Source organism: Sesamum indicum, linkage group LG6 (assembly GCF_000512975.1).
Source record: "Sesamum indicum cultivar Zhongzhi No. 13 linkage group LG6, S_indicum_v1.0, whole genome shotgun sequence".
NCBI lineage: Eukaryota > Viridiplantae > Streptophyta > Magnoliopsida > Lamiales > Pedaliaceae > Sesamum > Sesamum indicum.
This window is the reverse complement of record NC_026150.1, coordinates 1,267,355-1,295,072: the sequence shown is the minus strand read 5'-3', so window position 1 is coordinate 1,295,072 and position 27,718 is coordinate 1,267,355. Positions and strand designations below refer to the sequence as shown.

General features: G+C 37.6%; 5 protein-coding genes across 8 annotated transcripts; 3 read left to right on the top strand and 2 right to left on the bottom strand.

Moving 5' to 3' along the window:
* On the top strand, nt 80-3,142 carry LOC105163213 (probable indole-3-acetic acid-amido synthetase GH3.6). Its single transcript, XM_011081478.2, has 3 exons — nt 80-801; nt 1,215-1,322; nt 1,415-3,142. The coding sequence occupies exons 1-3, from the start codon at nt 509-511 to the stop codon at nt 2,742-2,744; spliced, it is 1,731 nt and encodes a 576-aa protein (XP_011079780.1). The 5' UTR covers nt 80-508; the 3' UTR covers nt 2,745-3,142.
* Nucleotides 2,800-6,830, bottom strand: LOC105163214 (sugar transporter ERD6-like 7). 2 transcript variants are annotated; one of them, XM_011081479.2, is made up of 19 exons: nt 6,656-6,830; nt 6,192-6,427; nt 6,045-6,107; nt 5,737-5,826; nt 5,578-5,637; nt 5,426-5,491; nt 5,282-5,347; nt 5,059-5,134; nt 4,876-4,940; nt 4,699-4,791; nt 4,536-4,616; nt 4,351-4,435; nt 4,195-4,238; nt 4,038-4,100; nt 3,884-3,943; nt 3,754-3,807; nt 3,564-3,623; nt 3,368-3,482; nt 2,800-3,199 (listed from the first exon to the last, which is right to left on the bottom strand). In XM_011081479.2, the coding sequence occupies exons 2-19, from the start codon at nt 6,387-6,389 to the stop codon at nt 3,081-3,083; spliced, it is 1,458 nt and encodes a 485-aa protein (XP_011079781.1). In that variant the 5' UTR covers nt 6,390-6,427; nt 6,656-6,830; the 3' UTR covers nt 2,800-3,080. The 2 variants fall into 2 exon arrangements, with proteins under 2 accessions (XP_011079781.1, XP_020549912.1); XM_020694253.1 differs by having other exon boundaries at nt 6,667-6,830.
* LOC105163212 (probable LRR receptor-like serine/threonine-protein kinase RKF3) lies at nt 9,634-12,181 on the bottom strand. Its single transcript, XM_011081477.2, has one exon. It carries the CDS (start codon nt 11,952-11,954, stop codon nt 10,062-10,064), a length of 1,893 nt encoding a protein of 630 aa, XP_011079779.1. The 5' UTR covers nt 11,955-12,181; the 3' UTR covers nt 9,634-10,061.
* On the top strand, nt 16,052-19,402 carry LOC105163211 (receptor-like cytosolic serine/threonine-protein kinase RBK2). 3 transcript variants are annotated; one of them, XM_011081474.2, is made up of 8 exons: nt 16,052-16,658; nt 17,113-17,505; nt 17,603-17,854; nt 17,951-18,105; nt 18,332-18,411; nt 18,513-18,648; nt 18,748-18,897; nt 19,081-19,402. In XM_011081474.2, the coding sequence occupies exons 2-8, from the start codon at nt 17,130-17,132 to the stop codon at nt 19,255-19,257; spliced, it is 1,326 nt and encodes a 441-aa protein (XP_011079776.1). In that variant the 5' UTR covers nt 16,052-16,658; nt 17,113-17,129; the 3' UTR covers nt 19,258-19,402. The 3 variants fall into 3 exon arrangements, with proteins under 3 accessions (XP_011079776.1, XP_011079777.1, XP_020549858.1); XM_011081475.2 differs by lacking the exon at nt 16,052-16,658 and adding an exon at nt 16,690-16,755; XM_020694199.1 differs by lacking the exon at nt 16,052-16,658 and adding an exon at nt 16,813-16,867.
* Nucleotides 20,401-27,343, top strand: LOC105163210 (autophagy-related protein 18g). The gene is made up of 9 exons (XM_011081473.2): nt 20,401-20,912; nt 22,477-22,926; nt 23,499-23,915; nt 24,009-24,248; nt 24,357-25,172; nt 25,244-25,401; nt 25,956-26,089; nt 26,391-26,849; nt 26,975-27,343. The coding sequence occupies exons 1-9, from the start codon at nt 20,748-20,750 to the stop codon at nt 26,977-26,979; spliced, it is 2,844 nt and encodes a 947-aa protein (XP_011079775.1). The 5' UTR covers nt 20,401-20,747; the 3' UTR covers nt 26,980-27,343.

The following is a 27,718-nucleotide window of genomic DNA, read 5'->3' as shown; positions in this document are numbered from 1 at the left end:
ATGCTTTGGTCTGTATTTTCAAGAATGCTGCCATATTTTCCTTCAAAAGGTTGAGTTGAATAATTTGACCCATCTATTTCCAAGTGGGTTGAGCTGTTGAAAAGGAATAGTGATCGGTAACAGGCTTTGAGGATAAATCAGGCCATCATAATCAAAAGCAAACAACTTACAACGATGTATTAGGCAGCTTTTCCAACCCAATAATGAAAATAAATGGTCTTTGGAGTTTGGATGTACGTATTTGGGCTCCTCAACTTTGAATTCAGGGTCCAAGTTGAAGTCCAGCTTTTCTAAGTGGGCTGTCTTGAAATACACGCCCAATGGGCTTAATTTGAGAAGCCCTATACTCAAAATAAGTCCAACCATTTCTTTCTTATTTCCGAAGAGTGGTCAGATTCCGACACTGATCAAACGAAAATATTTCCGTTGTCTTCGGCGTGACATTCACCGGGAAATCGCGCCACCTTGAGAAAACGAGAAGCGGTTTAAAGAATACTCCGGCCAAAAGATGACGGACGATCAGGTCATCGATATGCTCGAGGATACTTTCCTGGACGCCACGAGGTGCCAGCTCGAGACGCTGAGCACCATCCTCGAGCGTAACGGCGGCGTCAGTTATCTCCAGCCGTACCTCCGTGGCTACAGTGCACCTTTGGACGCCGCCACCTTCCGCAGCGTCGTCCCACTCTCATGCTATGATGACTACGCCAATCACATAAGCAAGCTCGCTGATGGCGTTTTAGAAGACGATCATGGTCAACCCCGGCTCTCCGTTGACCCGCTCCTCTGTTTCTTCTACAGGTAATATGCTCATTTCCACTTTCCTCTTTTCTGTATTCAGTTTATATACGAACCAAACTTTGATGCTTGTTAGATTGCATCGGAAAAGGAGTGTAGGTTTTACAGTTTTCAACGAAAGTTACATACCGATTTGGTGAAGGTGATGTTGAATGGTGAAGAAATAGTGATACAGTTAATATTTTCTGGAATTGATCCTCCGGCAATTTTTCATTGAGGAGTATTGTAAAATGTAAATTCTACAAGACTTATTTAAATCCTCTGAGTTCTTCCTTTCAAGTATGGAAGGCCTTATTCAGTTGTTTTTTTTTTTTTTTTTTTTTTTTCTTTTTTTCTTTTTTTTTTTTTTTTTTTTTTTTTTCGCTTTTCTGATCTTTTTCTGGAAGGGAATCTAAGAATTGGGTGTTGCATTACAGTTCAGGGACAAGTTCCATGAAGCCAAAACTAATTCCTTGTTTCGATTCAAAGCCTGGAAGAGCAGTCTCTTCTTTAGCTCATCAGGGCAGTGCTGCAATTCTTAAAAGGTACAAATCATGTCTTTTCAGTTTTCTTTCATAATGATTTTGCTAAAATTGCCTGCCTCATGGTAGAGTTTGTATTCTAAACCTGTGTGTAGGTCCTTCCCACCCAGATCATCAGCAAATAAGGTTTTGGGATTCTTGTATGCAGGTAATGTAACACACACAAAAGGAGGATTCATGGCAATGGCTGCCACTGCATTCCCTTTGTACAGCAACAATCCAAACGCATCGAGGTTCCTGTCCGGTTATGTCAGCCCGAAAGAGGTTTTTCTAGGCACAGATGTTAAACAGCAAATGTACTGTCACCTTCTTTGTGGACTTAGACATTTCGATTTAATAGATGGTATTAGAGCACCATATGCTGCTGGCTTGATCAAAGCTTTTGTCCTTCTTGAAACACATTGGAAGAAGCTGTCTGAGGATCTGGAAAATGGGCTACCAAGTTCAGAAGTTAGTGATCCTGCAATGAGGCAGTCTGTTATTGAGATTCTCGGAGGGCCTCGACCAGATTTGTCTGAGAGAGTTCGACTAATTTGTGAAGAAACATCATGGGGAGGGATACTGGGTAAGCTATGGCCTAATGCCCGCTATGTCAAGTCTGTCACCTCAGGAAGCATGGTTCAGTACTATCCAAAGCTCAAACACTATGCAGGGAAGATATCGATATTAGGTTCGGACTACTTTGCATCAGAGTGCTGTGTTGCTATCAACTTGGATATAGTACAGCCGCCGGAGCGCACCAGCTATGTGATCCTCCCAACTGCAGCTTATTTTGAGTTTCTTCCATATGATGTCGAGAGATCTTGTGTGAAAGATGAACAAACTGTTGAGCTCTCTGGTTTAGAGGTGGGGAAGTTGTATGAGTTGGTCGTGACGACTTTTAGAGGACTGTATCGTCTCCGTTTGGGTGATATTGTGAAAGTTGTCGGTTTCCATCACACGTCCCCACAAATCGAATTTGTCATGAGGGCTCCAAAAAATTCTGCCGAAATAATTACTGAAAAGGATCTGTTGTCTTCCATGGGAAGTTTTCAGCTTCTGCTGAGAGACGAGTTGGCTGCAGAAGTTTTGGAATTTTCAAGCTTCATGGACTTGGAATCAGAACAGAAGAAGTTGAAGATTTTCATTGAAGTGAAAGACGAGTCCACTCTATTGCAGAATGACAAATTTACAAAATCAATTGATGCTCTAAGAAAGTGTTGCTCAGTTCTTGAGGATGGTTTGGGCGTCATATATCAGGTTATGAAGGCAAGAGGAGAAGTTGGCCCTTTGTCAGTGTCGATCGTAAAGCCTGGTACTTTTGATGGGTTGCTTGATGAAGCCATAAAGAATGGGGCACCAGCAAGCCAATACAAACCTCCCAAGATTGTTAGAAACTGTAAACTTGTCGATTACTTGGAATCGTCTGCTGTTCTCTCTTTGTAACTTCAGTCATCCCATGTTTAACATATTTATGATTCCGAGAATAACATGATTATTATAGTGAAAAAGTTGATGACTTGTTCTTTAAAATAGTGAAATACATTGACCATCCCCAGCCAACCATGAGTACTTTGTATCCTAATTCATCAATAATGAAATTGCCAGTGCTTACAGAGTACCTTATGCGTCCAGGTACAGTCACATAATCAATGCATGCTTTGCAACTAATTCTGACAGCAACAAGGTGTACCTTTCAAAGCATGCATCTCTCACAATGTTGAATGGTTGCAGAAAGAATCTAATGAAAAGATGTCTGCCAAGAGATGCTCCTCAAGCTTTTCATGAAGTGTTAATTGCTGCCTGTATCTGTTCCAGGGTCCTTCCTTTGGTTTCAGGTACCACCTTAATCACAAAAAGAATGGCAAGAGCATTGACTGCAGCATAAAGAATGAAGGTTCCTGCAACCACATTTCAGACAGTAGATTAGAGCCATTATATTTCCTTGTCATCATTACAATTGTCATTATCCTTAAGACCATAACTATTTTGTTGCTTGCATGCAAAGGTGAAGACATTGAAGTTTAGCACCTTCAGATAGAAATGTTGATTCAAAAGTAGTTGTTTACCATAGGAGCTCCAGCTCATGAGAAAATTGAAAGTGTAAGAACAAGCCCATGCTCCAAACCAATTCACCAACGTTGCAAAGCTTCCGGCAACTCCTTTAATGTTTATCGGAAATATCTGCAGTAAAGATAATTCTTAGCCTGAAATCTGGATCTTTCATCAGAATCTATATAATAGGTTCGGGAAGAGTTATCATACCTCAGACATCACAACCCATGGAACTGCTCCCATTCCAGCTGAGAAAGCCCCTATATAAACCTAGGTTGCAGAATACAGCTTATTGGATGAAGGGTTCTTTCCAAATATGTTTTCTAATTATTCCTTTCGTTTTGGGAAGGATGTATTTGTGAGATTGATATTGATAGCCAATTTAACTTTAAGAACTCACCAATATGCCAGTCACAGCAAGTGCAGGAACTGCAGCCAGTGCAAGTCCATGTTCCTGTCCGGAGTATTTTCCTCACTCAGTCACATTGTGTAGACAGGAAAAACAGAAGAAATACTGAAATATTTACTACCTTCAGATAGAATGAACTCGCTGTCAGCAGACAACCTAGGACCAGTCCTGCTCCAGAAATCTAGAGGAAAAGACCACATTTTCTTAAATTGTTGATAATGCAAAACAGAGTTCGCTATACTCCTATGAATCGTGGCAGCTATACTGAAATTTACCACTAGAAGTGGTTTTCTTCCAGCTCTGTCGATTAAAGTAGCACCTAGTGCAGTGATTATGACCTGATGGAGAGAAAATATATGCACTTGATTAAAATCCATGCCCCACTTTCCCTTGAAATTGTTTCGATATCCCCAACGTGAAACTAGTAGCTACCTGAAGAATCGCATAGATTATAGTTCCAATATCGGCTGGGAATCCTGTGATATTACAAATGAGAGATAGCAAATGATCTCAATATGAAGCTCAACCCCAGAATTAATATTTTCTAGTGTTTAGTTTTAAAGAAAATCATCGCTCGTGGTTTCTTACCTGAGGACTCGAAGATACTGCTGGTGTAGAAACAAACTCCATTTATTCCTCCAAATTGTTGACAGACCATGAGCCCAACTCCTATCTGTGTGACAGATTGATTGGTTTTATAGTTAAGCTAGAGCTTAGACTTAGGCTGTCAATATTAGGAGAAGAACTGCTAGATGAAGAACAAAGTCTCATACCGTAACTGACCGCAGATATCGCCTTTGAAACAAATCAAGCAGTCTGGCTTTCGGCAGCCTCTCGAGAGTTTCTATATAATCCTGTCAAGCAAATAAATGCCATCTGTGAATCCTATGGGATGTCAATGAAGAGGACATTCACGAGTTTTAAGAGTATGGATACTTGAATTTCAGCTGCCTCAGCGGATATATCAGCATTCTTTCCACGAAGTCTCCCCAGTGAAGCTTCAAACTCTTTTTGGTTTCCTTTTTTTGCCTGAATATTTTACTTGCAAGTAAGCTTTTCTGCAATCTTTCAATAATAATGTCCAAGTAGTTATTCTTGCACTGGGATTCTTACCAGCCATCTTGGAGACTCCGGAATGATAACGAGACCGAAAAGCAGAACAGCACAAGGGACTATGCCTGGACCAGGTTAGAAGTGAGTCTCTTGGTGAATATCTAGTATCTTTATTTGGAAAAATTGTCTCTTTTTCTTTTACTTCGCATGGAAAATATAACTAGGATTTGTTGCACAACATACCTACTAATGCTAAAGCCCTCCATGTTAAAAATGTGCCTATGATGAAGGATACTGATACTCCAGTACAAATCATAAGCTACAGTGTCAGGAGGAGCTAGTAAGTTTCATCTATTAGCTGTCGCGCCAACAGTCATCGGCTGATAGTGACCGCTCACGGCCTGTAATATTGTATAGTATTTGCTAACCTCTTATGTCAAGAAAGGTGAATTTTCTTAGGATTTACCTGGTTTACAGTTGTCAAAGCTCCTCGTAAATCCTTGGGAGCAATTTCAGCTATGAATACTGGAACCTATCAACCAAGAAAGAAGGACATGTAACCTCTATCTCTAGTAAGATTATATGCCTATTGGCAGGTCAGCAGATTTACCACATAAGAGAACACTCCCATCCCATATCCAGTTGCTAATCTTCCAATGTCCAGAAGCAGAGCCCCCTGTGCAATTATAAGACATGCTAAATTAAGTTCTTCCTTGATGTTTCTAGTCAAATACTAGATATGGTAGATTTAGCCATGGATACCTGGGCAAAGTAAATTGATAGCCATCCTGCTGTACAAAATGCACTTGATACTATCATTGCCTGCTTGCATTCAGATTCAATAGCTCTAACTATTATCAAGTAGTTCAATATCCTAGATAATGTAGTAATATGCACTTTTAAGAATCCCAAAAAGTTTACCCCTTTCCGGCCAATGTAGTCTGCGATTTTACCGCTAGTGATTGCACCAATCATTGCTCCAAAAGTCAGTATGGAGCCAAACAACGAGTACTGCAAAGAAAAGTCATAGAAGAGTTCAAAAAACAGGCTTAGGATTGAATCTTGGAGCAGTATGTATCTATGAGTAGTTCTCAATCAATAGTGAAAACATCCAGCTAATAATAAATGCTCTTCATTCAGATAAATTAGATGAGATGGTACAGAATTGTGAAAACAATTCTGGCAACCAATGACTACTACATATAGACTATACTGTGTTTTCAACCAACCTCTGCGAGGGATAACTTTACATCTTCTCTGATGGCAGCCTGTGTAGGTGATGAATAACCTGCCTGCAAAGTGGGAAAAGGGAATTATCACAAAGCTGCTAAAAATTCCAATGAGCGAACAAGTTTTGTAAGGAACTTATCACATACGCAGCATCCGAATGCATAAGAACCACAGACTGCAATAAATGTGGTGAGATACACCATACATCTCTCCTCTTTGCTGCTTGTCTTCAAGGGCTTCTCTTCATCACCATTTCCGGCTATCTCCACTCGTGAAAGAAGTGGAGCTCTTATCTCTTCCTGCACACAGCTTTCACCATTGTCTGTGTCTTCGTTGTTAGCCATGCCTGTCTTCTGCTATTCTTCACTTGCCAAAGTGGATACTTCAGGAAAAAGAACAAAGCATGTGATTAAGGGAATGAATAGGACTAAACAACAAAGTTTGTGGGTGGCGGCTTAAGTTCTAGGTGATAATTTATAGTATATAAGATGAGATGCAATCATTTTTATATTTCTTGACAGATCTGCCCTCAGCAACAAGGCATTCAACCTCATCATCTTGAGGTGAAGTTCAAGATTATAACAAAATAAGGTGACATGATTTATCGGACCAAGTAGATACGTGTGGAACAGAAGCAACCCTTTGGAGAAAGTCCTTTGTCCAAGGAAAGAAAACTCTCCAAGAAGTCTAGAACTAGTTAAAATGTTTATATTTGTCCAACATTAGAAATAACACTTTTGCATTTCTTTACATATAGAGATAGGAAGGATCAAAGAGGATATTTATGAAAATCTATCATATTATTGTTATCCTCTTTTCATGCTACTGAAAGATGTATGCTGGATAATGATTGCCAGACAATCTTTATCCTATCTTCTAATTCTTTGTGGGAGTATTGAATGTTATACAACTGCTTAAAATTGACTTCCTTGGCATATAACATTGAGCAGCCAAATAAAGTCAAGAACTACTCTTTAAGTCTTTGTTTCCAACTCGAACACTGATTCATCTATATTAGATGTGAAGCCCACCCCACCCCACACACGCATACACCAGTTTGAGCAGCAATACAAGTAATAGATTGGTGATAGTTTTGTGAAACGTCGACCGGCAGAGACAACAGTGATGGTCCCTTATTACAAATTTTCCAAAAGACTAGATTTCATTTGGGTGATGCTGATGCCTAACTCCAGTTGCCCCTCACTCAAAATGAATGGCTGGAACTCTGTACCCAATCAAGCTGAGCTAGCAAGAGTCATATTTTTATTAATAGGTACACTGTTTACATGTGATGGGTACATTAGTTAAAACCCACAACAGCCAAGAAAGGATAGAAGATAAGTCCTCAACAACAATTGAAAACTCAAGGGCCTTGTTTTTTTCTTCTAAGGCATCTTAAAAATGCAGACAAGCATATCCCCTTTTATTACATATAGCTTCACAGTCAAGAATCTTGAGATGTAAGAGTCTGTACATGATGTTAAGTTAGCAAAAAACGTTACATAGAACAATTACAAAGTTGGATGTGATGTGCAAATTGGCAAAATATCTCCACCTACCAAAGTTTAAGTTCCTCACCTATCACTTTTTGGTTGATTCAAGACTTCTGGCTCAGTACTTCTGAAAAGGAAAAAAAGAGGAGGAGACATGAAAACTTTATATACAACCTTTGCTTGTGGTTCTTCAGAATTTCCTCAAATGAGAGCACAAAAAGGGATCTGTGCTGCCTTCTTGCCTAATTTCTGCTACATAAATTTACTGGTCAGGAAGGTTGTAGCATGTATTTACCATGACCAGTGAATTAATAAGAGAAAAATTATAATTTTAGTAATGTAATTTAGGGTTTGTGGTATTTTTAGTTCTTTATAAATTGATTTTGCACAATTTAGTTTTATAACTCTAAATGTTTGGCAATTTCAGTTATTTTTTCAATCAATTTGAACAAAAAACTATATGTGGCTTGACCCAATTAAATTATAATTTTAATATTGTAAATCAATTCGTACAAGATAAAAAATGTCAACTCCCCTAAGTTACAGGAATAACGTTCTGGGATCAAAATTGCAATTTTATTGGGCTATGTGCAAGTCATGTGCAATTTTTCAGCCAAATTGGCCGAAAAAGGATGAAAATAGTCAAAATTTTAAAATTACAAGACTAAATTACAAAAATTAATTCGTGCATGGTCAAAAATACCATCCCATAAATTACATTTATTTTATTATTTTTTTATTGAATCTCTATATAAAATTGCACCTTTTAATAATTAAAAAATATTAAATTATTTGAATATATAAATAAAATTAGTTAATAGATTATAAGTTTAAATTAAAAAATTATCACACTTCTATAAATTATTTGAAATTATTTTAAATTAAAAGATTTTTATAACTAAGTTTTACTAAAATAGAAATTAAAAATAATTTATGTATTTTATATAAATCTAATTAAAATTAATAAAATAAAATTAATTTATTTATTAAAAAGATATTTTAATTATAGGTGGGTTAGGGTGGGCATGGCGGTGTAGTTGGGGAAGAAGGGATATTTTTTATAAAATAAATAATTTAATAATTTAAAATATCTTTTTAATAAATAAGTTATTTATTTATTAATTCTAATATAATTTATATAAAATACATAAGTTTTTAATTTTAATTTGAGTAAAGTTTAGTTATAAATAAAAATAAAGGACAAAAAATCTTTTAATTTTAGTAATTTTACTAAGGGATAATTTAATATTTTAATTACTAAAAGGTACAATTTTATATAGAGATTTAACAAAAAAAATTAATATAATAATTTATATTTAAATTAAAAATTAGCATAAATAATAAAAAAGTATATGGGCTTAAAAAGAATCACTTTGATACCCTTTCTACTTTTTAATAATTACAAAAACACCCCTAAGGATATTTCTGTTATTAAAAAGCTATTTTAAACATTGACTTAGTAAATAGGAGTATTTTTCGATTTTAAAGGTTGACAGGAATGATTTCTATAATTTTTCAAAAAATAAAGGTGATTTATTTAAAAAGAGAATAGGTGAGTGGTGTAATTAACCCTAATTAAATAACTGTTTACATTATTTTTGTTGGTGCAGATTCTTTAAAGTTGTTGGTCTGTACAAGCAAGACATTCTGAGATGTTATGTACATAGGAATCCTAAGTGAAAACAGGAATCCAAATACGGTTAAATTCTAAACCGGACTGTACATTTATGAATCACATCAGTCACTTGGAATATTAAAGTGATTTTCAAGAAAAGAAGAGGGCAATTTAAGTTTAAAGAATTCAGCCCTTTTAGTCGTGCAATCACTGCAAGCTCATGTGCATCAAACACTAATAATTACTAGGATCAATTCTCTTGTACATTTATGAGATTTATTTCACACTCCACCCTTGGTTTTATGAGATTTTAAAAATGACCCCACGTTCCAATAAAAATGGCAAAATGAAAGCCAAAAGCATTGCAAATTTGGTTTCCTTCACCAACTGTCGTTAATTTTAAAATTCCGTAAAGCGAAGATCAAAGTGTGAGAGAGTAAATGTGTAATCTTGGGGTATATGGGGCATGAAATCAAAGTATTTTGAGATGGTGGGCTGAATGTATGAAGCAGTGAAGTGCATGTTGCTCTGGATTCAGTTCAACTGCCTCAACTGTGTTATTAAAGGAGCTCAGGAACTAGACCTGTGTTTCGTCTCAACACTTCATATGTGGATTACTGGAAATCCAAACGAGAAACATCAACTCACACTCGCCGGTGCAAACATCACATGCACATTAGAGGGATCATGCACTCTCAATATCACTTTGAATCTATATATCAGTTTACATAAGGGTATGAGTGATTCGAGTTCAATGAATCACACAACTAATATAAATCAACAAAAGAATGAGCCAACCATCACAGCTTGAGGAAAGCTAATTACGTTGCAGTAGGGACTTCTCACCCAAGAAAAGATGAGCCGCCTTCCGGATGCTATCTACCACTGTGGTTCCCATCATCTTCGTTCTACCTTTCCGAGAGATCTTGCTCCTCAAATGTATAAGGCTGATAACCAGCAGGTGTCGACAAATGACCTGACCCGCTGCTACTCACTGATCTCTCAATATCATCAATATTTGCAATAAGAGAAAGTGGTCTTTCAGGTATTGATGGAACAGGCACGTCCATGTCCAGCATCTTAACCACCTGGTCCATTGTCGGCCTAGCATAGAGTTGTGGGTGCGAGCACAGAACAGCCACCAAAACATACTTCTCCACCACCTCTGGGGTACCCAAATCCGGCATACCCTCTTCAACCACATCCATTGCTCGCCCTTTTCTAACCAACGACCAAGCCCAATCCGCCACTAGAGTTGGTTGCCCGTCGTTAACAGCAATAAGAGCTTTCTTGCCGCTCAACAGCTCAAGAAGAACAACCCCAAAGCTATAAACATCACTCCTCTCAGTCAACTGTCCATATAATGCATACTCGGGCGCCACATATCCCATCGTCCCAGCAACTCTAGTGCTCAAGTGTGTCGTTCCCTCAGGAGTAAACTTTGCCAAACCAAAATCCGCTACTTTAGGCTCAAACTTCTCATCCAAGAGAATATTGCTAGCCTTAATGTCTCTGTGAATAATCGCCGGCTGAGCGCCATAATGCAAATAAGCTAGCCCCCGAGCCGTTCCAAGTGCTATCTTCTGGCGTGTAGGCCAACTCAATTTCTTGCCCATCACCCCAAACAAATGATCGTGGACACTCCCATTCTTCATCAAATCACACACAATGATCCTCTGGTGACCTTCTAGAGGGGTCGTTGCTGTGCAATACCCTCTCAAAGCAACTAAATTTACATGTCTAACACTTGCGATGACTTCTACTTCATGTGTAAAACTAGCATCTCCAGCAGCCGAACAATTCTTGAACCTCTTCAAGGCTACTTCAGACCCATCCGGCAAAACACCCTTGTACACATTACCATACCCTCCTTTCCCGATTATATTCTCTCTCGAGAAATTCTTGGTCGCAGCCCTAATTTCATCGAACGTGAACCTAATTAACGTTGTACTCGCGCTAATTGACTCCAGCCCAGAACTCACATTAGTATCACTTCTCATGTTATTCCACTTCCGTCTCGAAATTCTAGCCCTTCTCCGCCGTAACAACCAGAAACCAGAAAAGCCCAGAAGCAAAACCACACCACAGATCACCACAACGACAGCAATCACAATCTTCTTCTTTTTCTTGCCACTAGAATTAGACGACGTGAAATCGAGATTAAACAAGCACTTGGCCGTACCTTCATCGGTGGGCCCGAAATGATTGCTAAAAGCAGCGGCATAGATAAAGGGGTAAGCAGTACAATCGGAGACGTTCCCAATTGAGGGCCCGGGGAGATAAGACGCCTGGATGCTGGAAAGCGAAGTGGTACACGAGGCACAGGGGGAGCTGTTGAGGAGGGACTGGTTGCAGGCGGCGGCGACTTCGTCGAGGGCGGATGGCGGGACGGCGGCCTCGAACTCCGAGCGAGTCGTGATGTTCATGCAACCGCGGGCGATCCACGGCGTCTGGAAGCCGCAGCGGCTGCGGATGTTGAAATTGGAGACATATTCGTTGACCAGCGACTCGTAAGCATCCCAGCAAGACTCAGCCGACTCGAAGGGGGGAAGGAACGAGTTGGTGAGACGAAGATACTCGGATTGAACAAGACGGAGGCCTTGGCGAATGTACTGACACTCGGAGCGGGTGTCCAAATTCGGACGCTTGGAGTCGGGGGCCAACCGCCGCAAGACGTCAAATTTCAGGGGGCAGGGGGAAGAAACGGTAGCATTCTGGAGGAGGGTCCGGCGGGGAGAGAGAGCGATTAACAGTTGGGAAAGTGAGAGCAAGAACAGAAGAAGAAAAATGAAACGACACATCTACGAGGTATATTATGCGGTGATGCAAATTGCAATTGATGAAGAAGAGTAAACGGTTGTTTCATTTAGCAGCAGAATCAAGAATGGAGATAGAAGAGTGGAGGCGGCAGCAGGTTCTGAGAAAAAGAGGAGACGACTAAGTGGGAGTGGAAGCAGAATGTTTTGACTATTATTATACTTTACTATTATGGAGCAGAGTTGCAGTTGAATTGAGGGTCCTTCTTTCCAGTTTCCACCACTGTCGTCCTCAAGACAACATGACTTCGTTAGCTTCTAACTTCCAATCATGTAACTATTTTTTGTTTTCTTTAGTTTATGATAAATTATAATGTGTACAAGTTGACATGAGTTTTGAGATACAACTCATTTTTTGAGTATAAATTTCATCATCCCAATCTGCTACTTTATTTATTCATCGTTTTAATTATATATATTAGGTCTGGGCAATTTATCTTACACAACCCAATCACTGTTGCAATAATATACAAATTCCTCTTCTGCAACAAATCTTAACCTCCAATTTAACAAAATAATATTGTATTTTATATTTATTTTAAAATTAAATATTTACTCTTTTTTTGTTGGTCTGTAAAAGTAAGTATAGAGGGATTAGAGAAATGTGGGCTTCCATGCATGTTTGAAAATTGACTAACAATGCTCGTGCTCTTGCTGGCCTGATAGTTGAGAGGTTGGGCCTCGACCCAATATAAGCTGGGCTAAGGCCCAAATAGTAAAGGATCACTTATTGGGCTTTCTTAAAAATGCCCACTTCATGATATATTTTTGCGAACCACGTGTCATTATTTTATTTTTTATTTTTTATAATTAATCGTTGTGGCATGTCATTCCTGCATGCATCTAATAAATAATTTTTTATATTTTAAAAATAGTGTAAATAAGATCAAAATATGCAAATCAATACGTCACACTAAAAAAAATAAAATAAAAAAAAGAAAAATAATTTATTAGTTAATGTATAATTTAAAAGGTCGAATAAGTTAATTACCTTATTAGTTGAGGGACATTTTTTACTTTATAAAATATTGGTACGACGAAGCCATTAACCACCATGTGTAAGTATAAACCCTCTTTCGTGTTTATATTGGTATAGATAATTAAAGGATGAAGTTGGCTAAGTTGATGGAATTTCTTTTACGTTTACAGTCACTTTCTTGCGAGATATTATAGTAATTCTCTTTTAGCCCTTTCAGGAATTTATTTCTATGCTATCCCCATAGTAATTTAATGTAATAATTTCATCATTAGCAATTATTTTATTTTTTTTGTATAATAGAATTATCAATGATAATTTTTAAACCATGTTTTGTATTAGCACCATCTAAAAACACAAAAAATTACTGATTAATAGTGGATCTTAATTCTGAAGGTTTGAGCCTGTCCGCGTTATATTCAAGCTCAACGACCTCATATCAAAATTTTTAAATAAAAAAAAAGTAAATTATACAAAACTCATATGTATAATGATTGACGTAATTATGAATATCTTCTTATTGTTTAAAAATATACAAATTTCTTTCAATATTTAATGAAATTTGTAATCCTCTAATGAAGGTCTAAAATTGTCAACTTTGCCCTTTCATTATTTTTTTAAATAAATTTAAAAAATATTAAAAAGTCGGACGAGGTGAATGCAAAAGAAAAGAATTTTTAAAAAATACTCTTAATCCATAAGAAATATTCATAAAATTTTAAAAAAATAAGTGAAATTAATTCATAGTCCGTTGGGACATTTTGGCCAATTAATCACAACAAATGGATGAAATCTAATGAAGTCTAATTATTAAAAGACTGCTAAAAACCAGGAGAATATTGATGATTTTTTAGATAACAAAAAAATATTTATAATTATGTCCAATTTTATAAAACTCGTTGTACTTCTACTCAATAAAAGAATTGACCTTGAGCAACTGTCAATGTATACAAATTCTACAAACCATGTAAAAAAAAAAATATTTTTATATTTTTACACACATTTATAATTTGACTAAAAACGATGCTCAATATATAGTTATTTTAAAATTGATATGATAAATCCTACGATAATATGAGGAGATGAATTTTTCCCATAAATTATATTTATTTTTTCTGTTTTGTTTTAATGTGAATATTGACAAGATGGACTCATTTTAAATTATGTTTTATATGAAAATCTAATTGTTAATCTTTTATTTCTGATTGTAACATAAAATACATTAAAAGTTTGACATGTTTCAATATTAACATGGCATGTCATCTTTCAAACTCAAATTCAAAACAAGTCACCTAACAAAAGCAAAGTTAGTGGAAACACGACTTCTACCTTAATTAACCTCACCTCACATCATTATGAAAATGATATTTCTAAAGCTCCTTTAACCACAATTGATTATATTTGATCCGGGTCATTGATCGTTAGCTACCTTATGCCCTCAAAAGGATAGGGAATCCAAGAGAAGATGGCAGATGGTTGGGCTCGTTGTGTGGATCTCAACCAAAATCCTTCGATATTCAAGTCGGTGAAGTATTCGAGATAAAACAAGTAAATCAAGATACAAACTCAAAGCAACCTAAAGTGGGTTATGGGTACAATAATATCTTACCATAAATAGACTAAATATAGGGTATTTATAGTGTCTGAATGAGTCCACTTGCATGCTTGAAAGATCCACTCGTACTCTGTCACGTGTCGTCATCTTAGCCCAATCATGTCATATAGATCAACGGTCTACAGGCACGGGTCGTGATCCGGGTCAGGACCCATGATTCGACCCGACGTCATCAATAGGCAAGTTTTTTGGGTTAGGTCGCGGATCCAGGTCGTTACTTGAGATCCGACTCAATATGTTGATTCGCGGATCTTTGGATATATTTATGAAATAAAGACTTATTTTGAGGGCAATTTTGCCATTTTTCGACCCAAATCTCTTAATCCTCCATCAATATTATTTATAATCTTTATAATTATTTATTTAATAATTCGTCTAGTAGACTTAAGATGTACGAAACTAGTAATAATGACAGGCGTAATAAAGCATGGAAATAAATTAATTATATGGATGATGAGTAGATAGATCTCATCATACATAGTTGTCAACATAATTAAAACGACAATTAAAAGCGTTAATCGGATAAAGATGCAAATCAGTGGTTGAAATGATGAACGGAGTGATTAGAACACGTTTGGGGGACCCAGATTATTATAAAATATAAATTAGAAATTACGTTGCTGCATCAGTTAATTAAACATTTCATGATTAGAGCTTCTTTTTAGAGAACGAACATTATATTCTGGGCAAGCCTAGAAATTTAGTTTCTTTTAGTTTGATTCCACGAATAAATATATATACAATAAATTTGGTCATGGCCCGACTTTAGTTTATATTTTTTTTCATAGTAAAAAGTACCATTTACCCTCTGTAATACGACGAATAAAGAAAAAATATTCTTGTAAAAAAATAATAACAATTATTTTTTTGTATTTTAAAAAATAAAGCAAATTATCAGAAGAGTTTTTGCTCATTTCCCATTTCATAGGGACATATAATCTTATTATGTAATAATCTTTGCAGTTTGCAGCATAATATGAAAAAAACAATTGTATATTTTTGTAGTGTCAATATAAAAAGGAATAATGTTGGTTTGTCTAACAGAAATTAAATCTAATTTTATCAAAATTTCAAGAGTTTATATTATAATTTCACCATATCCTAAAAATATTTGAGTGCATGTTTTTATGCCAGTCAACCATACTTGACCCAATTTATCGGAAAATATAAACCCAATTCATAGATAACTAAGCATGTCGTATTATTCAAATTTATAATATAATTCACAAATATCAATATGTTTTATCATATACACATTATTTATATAATTTTAAATTCATGAACTCGGTATCTTATTAACCGACTTAAAAATATTGGAATACACGAACTGGATGGCTCTAACCTTTATAATCTGAAACGATCAAAGACCCCGGTCAACACTATTAACTAGTAGCGGTCTCCCAAAATCATACTAGTTAACCTTAAATTTCACATTATTAATGAATCCACGTTTCACATATAAAATAATTCCTGTGGTTGTTTGTTGGAATCGTACTCTAGATTTTAGAATGGCTAAACTTGGTTGACCAGTGGAGCCGAAACGGTGACATCAATGAACAGCACGTGGGCTCCTGCTGCAGCCCAACACCGTGTCTGACTCGAATACCTCAGCCCTGCCCTGGCACACAGACTCCGACCGACGGAGAGAACATCGAAAACCCCCCCATCTTCTCCTAGGATTTCGCTTTTGCTTTTCGTTTTTCCCTTCAGATAAAAGGCAGAGATCTTTTGGTGGGTAGTAAAGTGTGGGGCATGTTATGTAAACACAACAGCAGCAGCTTGTCTTCGAAGAATCACCTTACGTAATCATCATCTCCATTTCTTCATGCACACTTAGCGCTCCACCGACTATAAACAACAACGAAAAAGAAAAAGTGAAAACCAAGTGTTTCCAGGAAAAAAGGGTTGTGAGAACAAAACCCACAAGTTTCAAGATTTGTTTTGCGCTGTAAGAACAAAACAAGAACCACCACTCTGTTGCTACAGTCCTTATCTTCACATTGTCTTGTTTGCATCCTATGTCCCGTCCGCCTCTGGGTTTCTTTTTTGTCTGGGATTTCTCGACAGAATTTCGGGTACTGGGAGCTTCTGTTCTATGGTATGAGTCTCTTTATGCTTGCTTTCTCATACTGCGTACGTATGGTATTACTGTCGCTCGTGCTATTGTTTTCTGTTTTTGATGGTTTATCTCAATGGTATCATTAGAAATTTTCTTACCCCTCTGCTAAAATTCTCTCTGATTCTGCTTCCCGAAATAATCAGCCAAGTTTTGGAGTGAAAGATGGCAACTTTGTGATTTGCAAATCAGTGCTGTGTTCTCCATCCTTCTTTAACATTGATTTCCCATTTCCAACTTTTGCTACCATTTAACGATAAATTCTGCCTTGTCTTTGTTCTTATTGAAGTTTTCGCAGTATTAGGCTGAAAACTGATAGCCTTAATTTACTTTGTTTCTTGGTAGACGTGAATGCTCTGTTAGCCTTAATTTGCTTTCTTTCTTTCTTTACTTCATGAAAATCTTCATTGATTTTGCTGAAACTGTTTCTTGGTAGAGTTGTGAATTTGAAGTATGGAGAAAGAGAAAGAGAAAGAGAAAACAAATGTTTATTCACCTGATACTGTTCTGGAGGACTTCTTAAGAACAGCAGAATCTGAAACGGATTCATCAAAAGCAAGTACTTCGGAATCGGAAGCAGTCGATCCCAAACCGGCTTCAAGATGGGCTGTATTTTTCCAGTTGTTGAGATTTAAATCAAAAAGAAAGTTAGCCACATTACATCCTCTAAATGCCCTTAGTTTATCAAAAAGGTTTAGTGGTAGCATGAGGGAGGAAGTTTGCAGCGTGTCGAATCCCCTAATAGATGCTGATCTGAACTATTTTAAGCCTCAATGGAAGAACTTTAGCTTCTCTGAACTCCAAACTGCGACCAGCAACTTTTGCCAAGGTTAGCTCTACGTAACGTGTGTCGCTTTTATCCTTAAATTTCGAGAAGCATCCTTTTATTAGGGAGTCTTGTTAATGTTATTTATTGTCTTGAGTAGGATATTTGATTGGAAAAGGTGGTTATGCTGAGGTGTATAGAGGCCGTCTACGTGGGGGGCAGCTTGTTGCGATCAAACGTTTGATGAAAGGACCCATGGAAGAAAGGATAGGGGATTTTCTGTCGGAACTTGGGATAATGGCGCATGTTAATCATCCCAATACGGCTAAAGTGATAGGCTATGGTGTTGAAGGTGGAATGTACCTTGTCCTTGAATTTTCTCCCATTGGAAGCTTGGCCTCTATGCTTCACAGTGAGTGTGACGTCTCGGGATTTGCTTTCGTTTATTTCTGCCATTCCGGTGATTTCTTGGGTCTGAGTTGAGTTGTTTTTGCCTTTTGTTTTACAGGTTCCAGGGATAAGGTGGAGTGGGATATTAGGTACAAGGTTGCAGTGGGAACAGCTAAGGGATTGCTGTATCTTCATGAGGGTTGTCAAAGGAGGATCATTCACCGAGATATTAAGGCTGCAAATATATTGCTTACGGAGGACTTTGAACCTCAGGTACTCCCGAAAAATGTTTCTGCCTAGTATGGGAATGATGTTTCCTCTTCTCTGTTCTTGCTTATTTGATTATGTCTTATTTAGTTCTTGAGTCTGGTTAATTGGTGGAACATAGTTGCTAGATCTTCTAACATGTGAATTATGAGTCAAATATTGATAAATCTTTTAGTAAATAAATCAATCGATGCCCGTAAATAGCCTGAGTAAATTGTTACTTTCAATTCAGATATGTGATTTTGGCCTTGCGAAATGGCTGCCAGATCTCTGGACTCACCTTACTGTTTCAAAATTTGAAGGCACTTTTGGGTATGTAGATCCTGCTGTTTCCCTGTTATTATTTGATCTATTTCAGTGCTCCGTCTTCGTTAAAACTCTAGAAAGACTGCTCCTAATCATGGTCTATGCAGTTATCTAGCACCCGAGTTCTTGATGCATGGAATAGTTGATGAGAAAACTGATGTTTTTGCCTTTGGAGTCCTCCTGTTGGAACTTATTACTGGGAGACGAGCCCTTGATTACTCGCAGCAAAGCCTTGTTATGTGGGTATGCCTACACCTCCTGTCCCCCTGTGCTACTAATTGCAACATGCCTTCTTCTGAACAGCATTTGAAAAGTCGCTAATGCTGTTTACTTGTATGGTAGGCTAAACCCCTGCTGAAGAAGAACAAGATTAGCGAGCTTATAGACCCCTCGCTCGCTGAAGCCTACAACCCCATGCAAATGAATCTCATGATTTTGGCAGCTTCCCTTTGCGTGCAACAATCTTCAATCAAGCGCCCTCGAATGAGTCAGGCACGCTCAATTTCAATATTTTGCCTTCTTATTTCTGAACGGCACCTTGGACAATTTAATTGGCCCTTCTCCTTTCTCCTTATACTGCCTGCCTGCCTGCCTGCCTGCCTGCGACATTATCATCATAAAATAATGAGCGACATTAAAAACGTGTATTGATCAACAACCGGTTTGTGGATGCAGGTGTTGCTGCTTCTAAGAGGGAGCTGTGGGAGCTCAGACATTATAAAAAAATGTAAAAAACTATCAAGTTGGAAGAAGTATTATAAGGAGCTTTTCAGTGCTGAAAAGTACAGCTTCGGCCGAGGCGTAGGCGTAGGCGGTTTAACTCTGCAGACGCAGATGGCCATTGAAGCTTAAATGGCACACTATTTTGGTTAGTATTAGCATATCTATAGATGTAGAGAAGTAGGCATTTGCTCAGAGACCAAAATTCATCATAGGACTAGACACTGTTATGTAAAATACAAGGTGGTTCCGATATTACATGTAAATTATATTTGCAGCTTCTTTACTTAACAGTTATGTTACCATAGCCCGGTTCAAAGGTCCATCTAGTCTGGGGTCGGGCCGGGTAGGTTATCAAGGAATTGGGCCTGGTATGGGATTTGAAACCTAACTGCTGTTAGCGTTAACCCTACCATATACATCATATATACATACACCACAAATGTTGAATCTGTTGATGGGGACGTGGAGTAGGGCTCCTTCTTGATTGGCAAAGGACGCAACAGCTATTCGATTCGAGTGCCTAATGTACTTATCCTTTTTGCCTTTCCCAAATTGTGTCTGCACGAAAACAGCTGTTGTTTCTTTCTTCCTCTACCTTTCTTTCCCTTTCTCCGCACCCAACGCTAATCTCAAGAATCAAGACTTTCCAATCAATAATCAGTTATTGAAGATAAACTTGGATCATGAATAGCAGTGTACCTTTTATCCTATTTACTTAATTCAAAATATAAAATTGTTCCCCCCCCCCCTCCCCCCTCTCTCTTTTTAAAATATACCAATCATTATATCATCCATTATATGATAATTATCTAGTAAAGCACATTGCGGGCATCTAATATTAGGTGATGTAGCTTGCAATTGTGTCTCGTTGTCCGTTTTGATTTCGAATAAGTCTTATAAATTTATTTTGAACAAGCTCTACACAATTTTCTATTCTAACTCCTGAGTATTACAAATTTATCTTGAAACAACTCTAAGGTTTATGAATCGTTCAACCCTTTTTTTTTCTTTGCAAAATGGATAAATTAGATAATTTAAGTAGTGAGCTCTAAATAGATTTATTTATTTCCAATAATGCATTGGTGTTAAGTTTGGTAAGTATTTAGTAGTGTGAAGCAAGGGGCAAAGGCAGGCTGCAGTCAAAATTCAAACAAATAGTAATAAATGTAGTAATAATTTTGTAAAAGAGAGAAAAGGAAATAATTCACAGTGAAATTTTGTTTTTTCTTTTTAATTTTGAGTTTTAGTCTGGGGATAGATTTGCTTACAGAGCAAACAAACACAATAAGCGGAGGGGGATCGCGTGCGGGTATATATATATGGAGGCCGAGTCCAGAAACAGTAAAGAAAAGCATTCGCTTCAAGTCAAACTCCGAAAACTCACCAAAAACTAGCCGATTAAATTAGGAAAAAATCGGAAAATATTGCGACTGTTTCGCGTCGGTGTCTCATTTATCCGGCGAGCGTTGAATTTGATGATCGGAAGTACGGCTGACGCGTCGGCCTGTGCGGCGGTGCACGACGGCAGTGGACTAGAATCGGAAGTTACCGGTGAGGCGGCGGTGGTTGGGAACGGTTGAGAGATAAGTAAGGATAGTAAGGAAAAACTGTATCTAAGAATGAGGAAAGGCAAGGGGAAGAACAGCAAACTGCTGCCTAATTCCTTGAGAATTATTTCTTCTTGTATCAAAACGGTGTCGACGAATGCTAGCACCGCTGTGCGCTCCGCCGGTGCTTCTGTCGCCGCCTCCATTTCCTCTTCCGGAGACGATCGGAAAGAGCAGGTCTATTTTTATAACTTCTTTCTAAGTGTATTATCTGCAGTTCCGTTTCGCGTTCGTTTTTTCCTTTTTGTAAACGTCTACTTTCTTGCGATTCTCGACTTTAGTGGTTTTGTGATTCGTCTAATTAAGATCGTTTCTGTTATTGTATTTGGTCGTTTCTTGTCTTGATTGAATTCGAGTTGTTAGTTATAGAAATTTGACCTATTTTTTATTTTTGATATATAATTTAGAAGAGCTGTACAAATTCCATTCTGAAGGTTTCATAGCCAAGGCCACCTGTTTTTTTCTGGAGTGTGCTATTCTTTCTTCGCCGTGTTTATTGTATCCCTTTACTTCAGGATTTCTTGGTTTGTTTGAGATGATTTCTATCTATAAATTAATTGTTTGATGTTCTTGATTGAATTAAAATATTAATACGAATCTTATTTTCTTAACTTCACAAATCATTTAGTACTTAAACTGATTTTTGTTGATCTTCTTAGTTGATTGTGTTTTTGATTTGGTTGGAGGCGATAATTACAAAATACCATCAGTTGTTTTATTTGTGTTTGTTATCATGAAACATATGCGCGAAGATGACATCTCTTCTAAATGGTAAAAGTTATCAGATTGTTTGTCTCTTTGTGATCATAAAGAAATTGTGTCAATACTGCTCTCCTAAATCGTATATCTTCGTTGATTTTCTTGACCATAGTCCCTTAGTTTGAGTTCTTATAATTGAAATGATTTCTTTTGATATCTTTACGGCAGTTTGTTTGCTTTAGGGTTTGATGAGCAAAGGAAAAAGGTCAGGTAATGGGAAAGAGAATCATATAAATTATCAAAATTTCAAATTATGTTGATGTCTACGGAAAAATAGGAAGGACGGACATGATGGCTGCTAGAAGGAGGATAGATTGCCAAATACAATAGGTTTTTCTCTTGAAAAAGCTTTCCTTATTACGTGATACTTTCCTGCAATTTTTTTTCCTTAATACCCAGGAAACAAAAACCAAAGTTGTTCTCCATATGATTTTCTGTTTCTTTCCTCACCAAAATCCTCATGCCCACACAGGGTTTTACTGTTACAATACACTTGATTGACGTGTAGTAGTGCTTAAGTATAGAAACATTCAATTGTTTGTTTCATACTTTCATTGTTATCATTTGGATGAATTGTGTCAGAACTTCATTTTAAAATGTAAATTTTCTGGGATACAAGCATGCCTTTTTCATTCTTAATCATCTCTTCAATTCTGAAAGAAAGCAATACGACAATGGCCCTTTGTCAATTTGTCTCAGGGTGGTGTGGTACTCTATTTTTAATATCTAGCTATCGTATGACCTGACTAACTATATTAAAATACATTTCACACTACTATGCAAAAATTGTAGGTGCTTGTATTGTTTATTTAGAGTCAACATCTTAAAACTCCTTTACTCAAAATTAGCAAAAAAAACTCTTAATTGTTGCTTTCATCTTGTCATAGGGTCAACAGTCGTTTGGTTTGCTTCTTTGATGACAACTTGTTGTTAATCAGGTTGCTTCAGTTGTTGACATACAGCTGACCTTTCTGTGAATCAGGTATTATGGGCTGGCTTTGATAAGTTAGAGCTTAGTCCAACTACCTTGAGGCATGTCCTATTACTTGGTTACCTAAAGGGTTTTCAAGTGTTCGATGTTGAGGATGCTTCTGGTTTAAGTGAATTGGTTTCCAGGCGTGAAGGACCAGTTACCTTCTTACAGATGCTTCCAGCTCCTGCAAATTGTGATGGTACTGGAAAGTACAGTTCTTGTCATCCCATGCTGGTTATTGTTGGAGGAAATGAGGAAGAAAGAATCACCCCACATACTGTGCCAGCGCATGTCAGATGTGATGTGGCAGAGTCATCATACAGTTCTTTTGACCCCCCTAGTTCTGTTCGGTTTTACTCAATGAGATCGAATGAATATGTAAAGGTCATTGACTTTAAGTCTGCAGTATTTATGGTTAGATGCAGCCGCCGAGTAGTAGCTATTGGTCTTGAAGAACAAGTAAGTATTTGCCAATATGAGATTCATTGATGTACCACTTCTTATCACACACAAAAAAAATGTAGAAAAAGATAAAAAAGAGAGAAAGAAGCAGGTAGCTATTATCATGTAGCATTTCCTTTAACTAAGTAAGATGCCTACGAAATAGTGGGACAAGAAATCATCATTTGTTGGCTTTTAGTCTTCATATTTCTTTTCCCTTATTATGAAACCTTGATGCAACCTTTCCTTTTCCTGCTTGGTCTCTTCTACTTTATGTTTTGCATTTTCCGTATACGGCTGTGGCAAGGGGCATTAGGTTTTGTATTTTTCTCTCAGTTATCCTGCCTTAGGAAACATTATGAACACTAAGACAAATTGAAGAATTGCCTAAATTACAACCACAGACTTTCTTATGTGTAGGATATATAGTTGTTTCGGCAGATGTGGTCTGGTACAAATAAGATATGACGGATGGTTTTAACTTTGTTTATATTTGTTAAGCATATGTAACGTGCTGATACATTCACCTCAGTTCAGATTTTTACCGACACTGATGAGATGAGGGCCAATTTCATCTATATTTTGAGCAGGTTTACTGCTTTGACACCCTTACTCTTGAGAAAAAATTCATAGTTGTCACCTATCCTGTTCCTCGAGTTGGAGAGCAAGGATCTTTCGGGATCAACACAGGTTATGGTCCAATGGCTGTGGGCCCAAGGTGGTTGGCTTATCCTCCTAATCGACCATTCCTGTTAAATACTAGTCGGGTGAGTCCAAAGAGCCTCACGTCAAGTGTTAGTCCATCGACATATCCTGGCAGTGGCACAATGATGGCGCGTTATGCAGTGGAATCCAGCAAACACTTAGCTGCTGGATTACTCACATTAGGAGACATGGGATATAAGAAATTATCCAAGTATTATCCAGAGCTCCTTCCTGAAAGTCCTAGTTCTCCAGGCTGGAAAGCTGGGAAGCTAGCAGCATATGAACCAGAAAATGCTGGCGTTGTAAGTGCTAATAAAGTATAAACTTAATGATTAATAAGTTTAAACTTAGTCAGACTAACATTCTCTTTTCCTTATTGAATTTGTCAAATGCAGGTTGCCGTGAAGGACCTCGTTTCCTCTGAGATTATATCGCAATTTAGGGCTCATACGAGTCCAATATCTGCTTTATGTTTTGATCCAAGTGGGACCCTTCTGGTTACTGCCTCTGTTCATGGAAATAACATAAATATATTTCGCATCATGCGTTCTCACAAAGCCAGTGGATCAGGTACAGGTGACTGGAGCACTTCTTATGTCCATCTTTACAAGCTGTATCGCGGAATGACTAGTGCTGTAAGTATATGCTCACTGCTTGTTTTGCTATATATTCTGTAATAACATCTTCTCTTTCTAGGTCTCAACATTTTTTATTTTCTTGGCCTCTGTTAATTTCTTCATCAGGTCATCCAAGATATCTGCTTTAGTCATTACAGTCAGTGGATTGCTATCGTATCATCAAGAGGAACTTGCCATATATTTGCTTTGTCCCCCTTTGGGGGAGGTGATGGGTTTCAAACACTACATGCGCAAGGAAGAGGTACTTCTCTGTTTTTAGCTTCGACTCCACCATGGTGGTCTACTCCAACTTTCACATTGAATGAGCAACATTCTTTGCCCCCACCTTCTTGCACCCTCTCTGTTGTCACCAGGATAAAGTGCAGTGATTCTGGCTTGCTTAATTCAGTTAGCAATGCTGCTGCTTCAATGGTGGGTAAGTTATGGGTTCCATCTGGAGCTGTTGCTGCAATTTTCCACAAGTCTAATTCTACTGGTTCACTGGATGTTAAGTTGAGTGGTAGTTCACTGGAGCATATCTTAGTTTTTGCCCCATCAGGCTTTGTGGTTCAACATGAAATTGTGTCCCCTATGGGGCTTGAACGAAGTGAGAATAAAACTGAGTCTATGCCAGCTCCACAAGCCAATGCGCAAAGTGAGGAGTTAAGGGTGAAAGTTGAACCTATTCAATGGTGGGATGTGTGCAGAAGATTAGATAACATGGAGAGAGAGGAGTGTATTTCTGGGAGTTTCTTTGATGGATTGAATGATCCTGAGATTGATGATGACTCCAAAATGGTTTTAAAGGAGAATCCAAGTGCTGGAGAGAAGAAGCCAGGTAAGACTGATTCACTGAAGTCCTCTGAGAGATCGCATTGGTATCTTTCAAATGCTGAAGTGCAAATAAACTCCTGCAGATTACCCCTATGGCAAAAGTCGAAGGTACTTCTGCTTTGATATTCATGTTATTGGTTCTATGGTGGTTTATATAACTAATCTGCATTGTTAATTAGATGCGTTTCCACTTAATGGAACCTCCAAGAGCAGAATGTTATTTGGGTGGGGAGTTTGAAATTGAGATGGCTCCTTCACATGAAATTGAGATAAGACACAAGGATTTGTTGCCAATATTTGACAATTTTCCGAGAGCAAGATCTGGCTGGATTGACCGGTGAATACCTTTTACCTTGCTCTTATTCTAGGTTACATCTTCTTTGTCTTATTCTTGCATCGTGTACACAATATGCACCTGATTCGGAGATTGATTTTGTTTCTTCTCAAGCAGTTGGTGGAAGGATCAATTGACTGTTATGCTGGCTTCTGCATATTGTTGTTATTTGGATTTGATATTAAGATTGTATGATTATGGTAGTTTCTACTTGGATTCTTATATAAGTTTAACTGGTACATAGAAGTGCTGCAAGTGCTAATTCTAATCAACCGTTTCGACTACTCGGACCTGAGAAGCTCACCATTTTACATTATTTATCCCTCTATATGCAACTAAGACATATTGTTATACAACGGTCTTCTTGTGGTGCATCATTTAGTGGTACGATTATTTTTCCTTAACTCCTGATTATATATGAGCATCTTTCTCCATAATGTTTATTTTGTTTACCTGGTTGTATTTTCATATTATTATGTGTTATCTGTCCCCGTGTTATGTCTTGCTCAGAAAAGTACTGTCAGGTGTACTGGCTATAACTTCATTGTTTTATGCAGATCCATAGCTTGTGAGGGAAGATGTCATACTGCTTCCTCTAATAGTTGTCAAGCTAGAGAAAAGACCAATGAAGCAAGTATTATTTGTCATTCAAAGCCACCTTCATTTAGTTCTACTGAAAGCTCCGAAGGAGGTAAGATATATATCCCTTGCATCTTTGCTAAATTATATTCCTATGAAATTGTTGAAGTTCTCTTTTGTCTCCCAGTTTAAATGTAGTGGTTAACTTATAGTTTACGGAGCAGTTGTGCCGTGGATATGGCACCACTTTGGATAATTTCTTTTACTGAGATTGATGGTCTTACTGATGTGTTTATTGTTGCCTAATTAACTGCAAGAAGGATCACTCTTCCAAATTTCAGCCCTGCACCTTATATGTATCAATTATTATACTCTTTTAGGTCCCAACCTCATTTTCTTCACTTTTTTACCAGGGTCATCTAGACGAATGGAGAATTTGCTTGACTTGGATCACATGAGCGTTGATAGATCTCCAATACTTGTTACCCATGCGGCAAGTGACTTAAACACGGAAAGAGATGAGAGTGGCAGTTTCAAGGTTTCCTTAATGGACCAGAGATATAGACCCATTATTCCCATTCCCTCTGTAAACAGCCACGTCAATTTTCTTGTTGATCATGCTACCATTAGTAGGTCATCCTCACTGGGCAATGAGATTCCATTATTGAATGTTGACAATACTGACTCAGCTGTAGATGTTATGCCTTCAAGGACTGAGGAAACAGTAGATTTTGCGCACTTATTTAAGGAAGAGTACTGTTATAAGCCTGAAGTTGGGACTGATGAGATGGGTAACAGGGGTAATAGCCATGAAGAGGGAAAACCCGAAGATGAAGGATGGATTGGTGGGATGTTTGATTTTTCTGAAGAAGGTAGGACTCTGAAGTCGAGATGCTCTCATCCAGTCTCTCTTTGTGCTACTTAGTTTCATTAGTTCTCCAGCTTTTTAGCCTTGTCTTGTGTCTGATCTGGTATACATTCTTTTCTCTGATTGCAGGCTAAGTGATACTTCTGCCGAAAGAATACGGCGCGTGCTTGGATATGATATTTAAAAATTTAATTTAGTTGTACAAAGTAAATTCCAGTTTCCTGAGTGGAAGGAATGTGAGCAATTATACCACATACGGGATAACCTGTGGTTTGTCCCTCTTTAGTGTGTACACTGTTGTATATAGAACATTCATGAAAGTTCTGGAGGGGGTCATCCCAAAGGATGAATTTCGACTCCGGAGTATGGATTTATATTTGCTTTGTTTCGGATGTTGGATCCATTATGTAGAGATGACTGATAACAAGTGTTTTCCCATTTGTGTAACAATTTTTTCCATGAAAAGAGAATGAAGAGATGAAAATTTGAACAGCAGTAGAACAAGCGGCTTCCTAATCATGAGCCTCTCTTTTTCCCTTTCACCACTTGTTTATTGTTTGTAGCAGGGTATCGCCATGAACAACTCTGGTCCTTGAACGATCAGATCAAATCAGGCCAGCTGATTGTATCACTGCAGGCAACTTGAACAAGTGCTGAAGGGACAGTTTTAGATGTCCAAATTTCACAATTTGGATGACAGATGTTCAACTTGAAGAAGTTGAACAGGTTTGGGTCCTCTTAATACATCATATTATTGCGTCAACCCTTTCAGGTGATTAATCTCTTTGGCATTTATTTTTCCATGCTTGTTCTTTCTTTCCGTAATTGGTCTATGCTTTTTTATATTGTTGACCAACTGCAGTAGTGTATGGA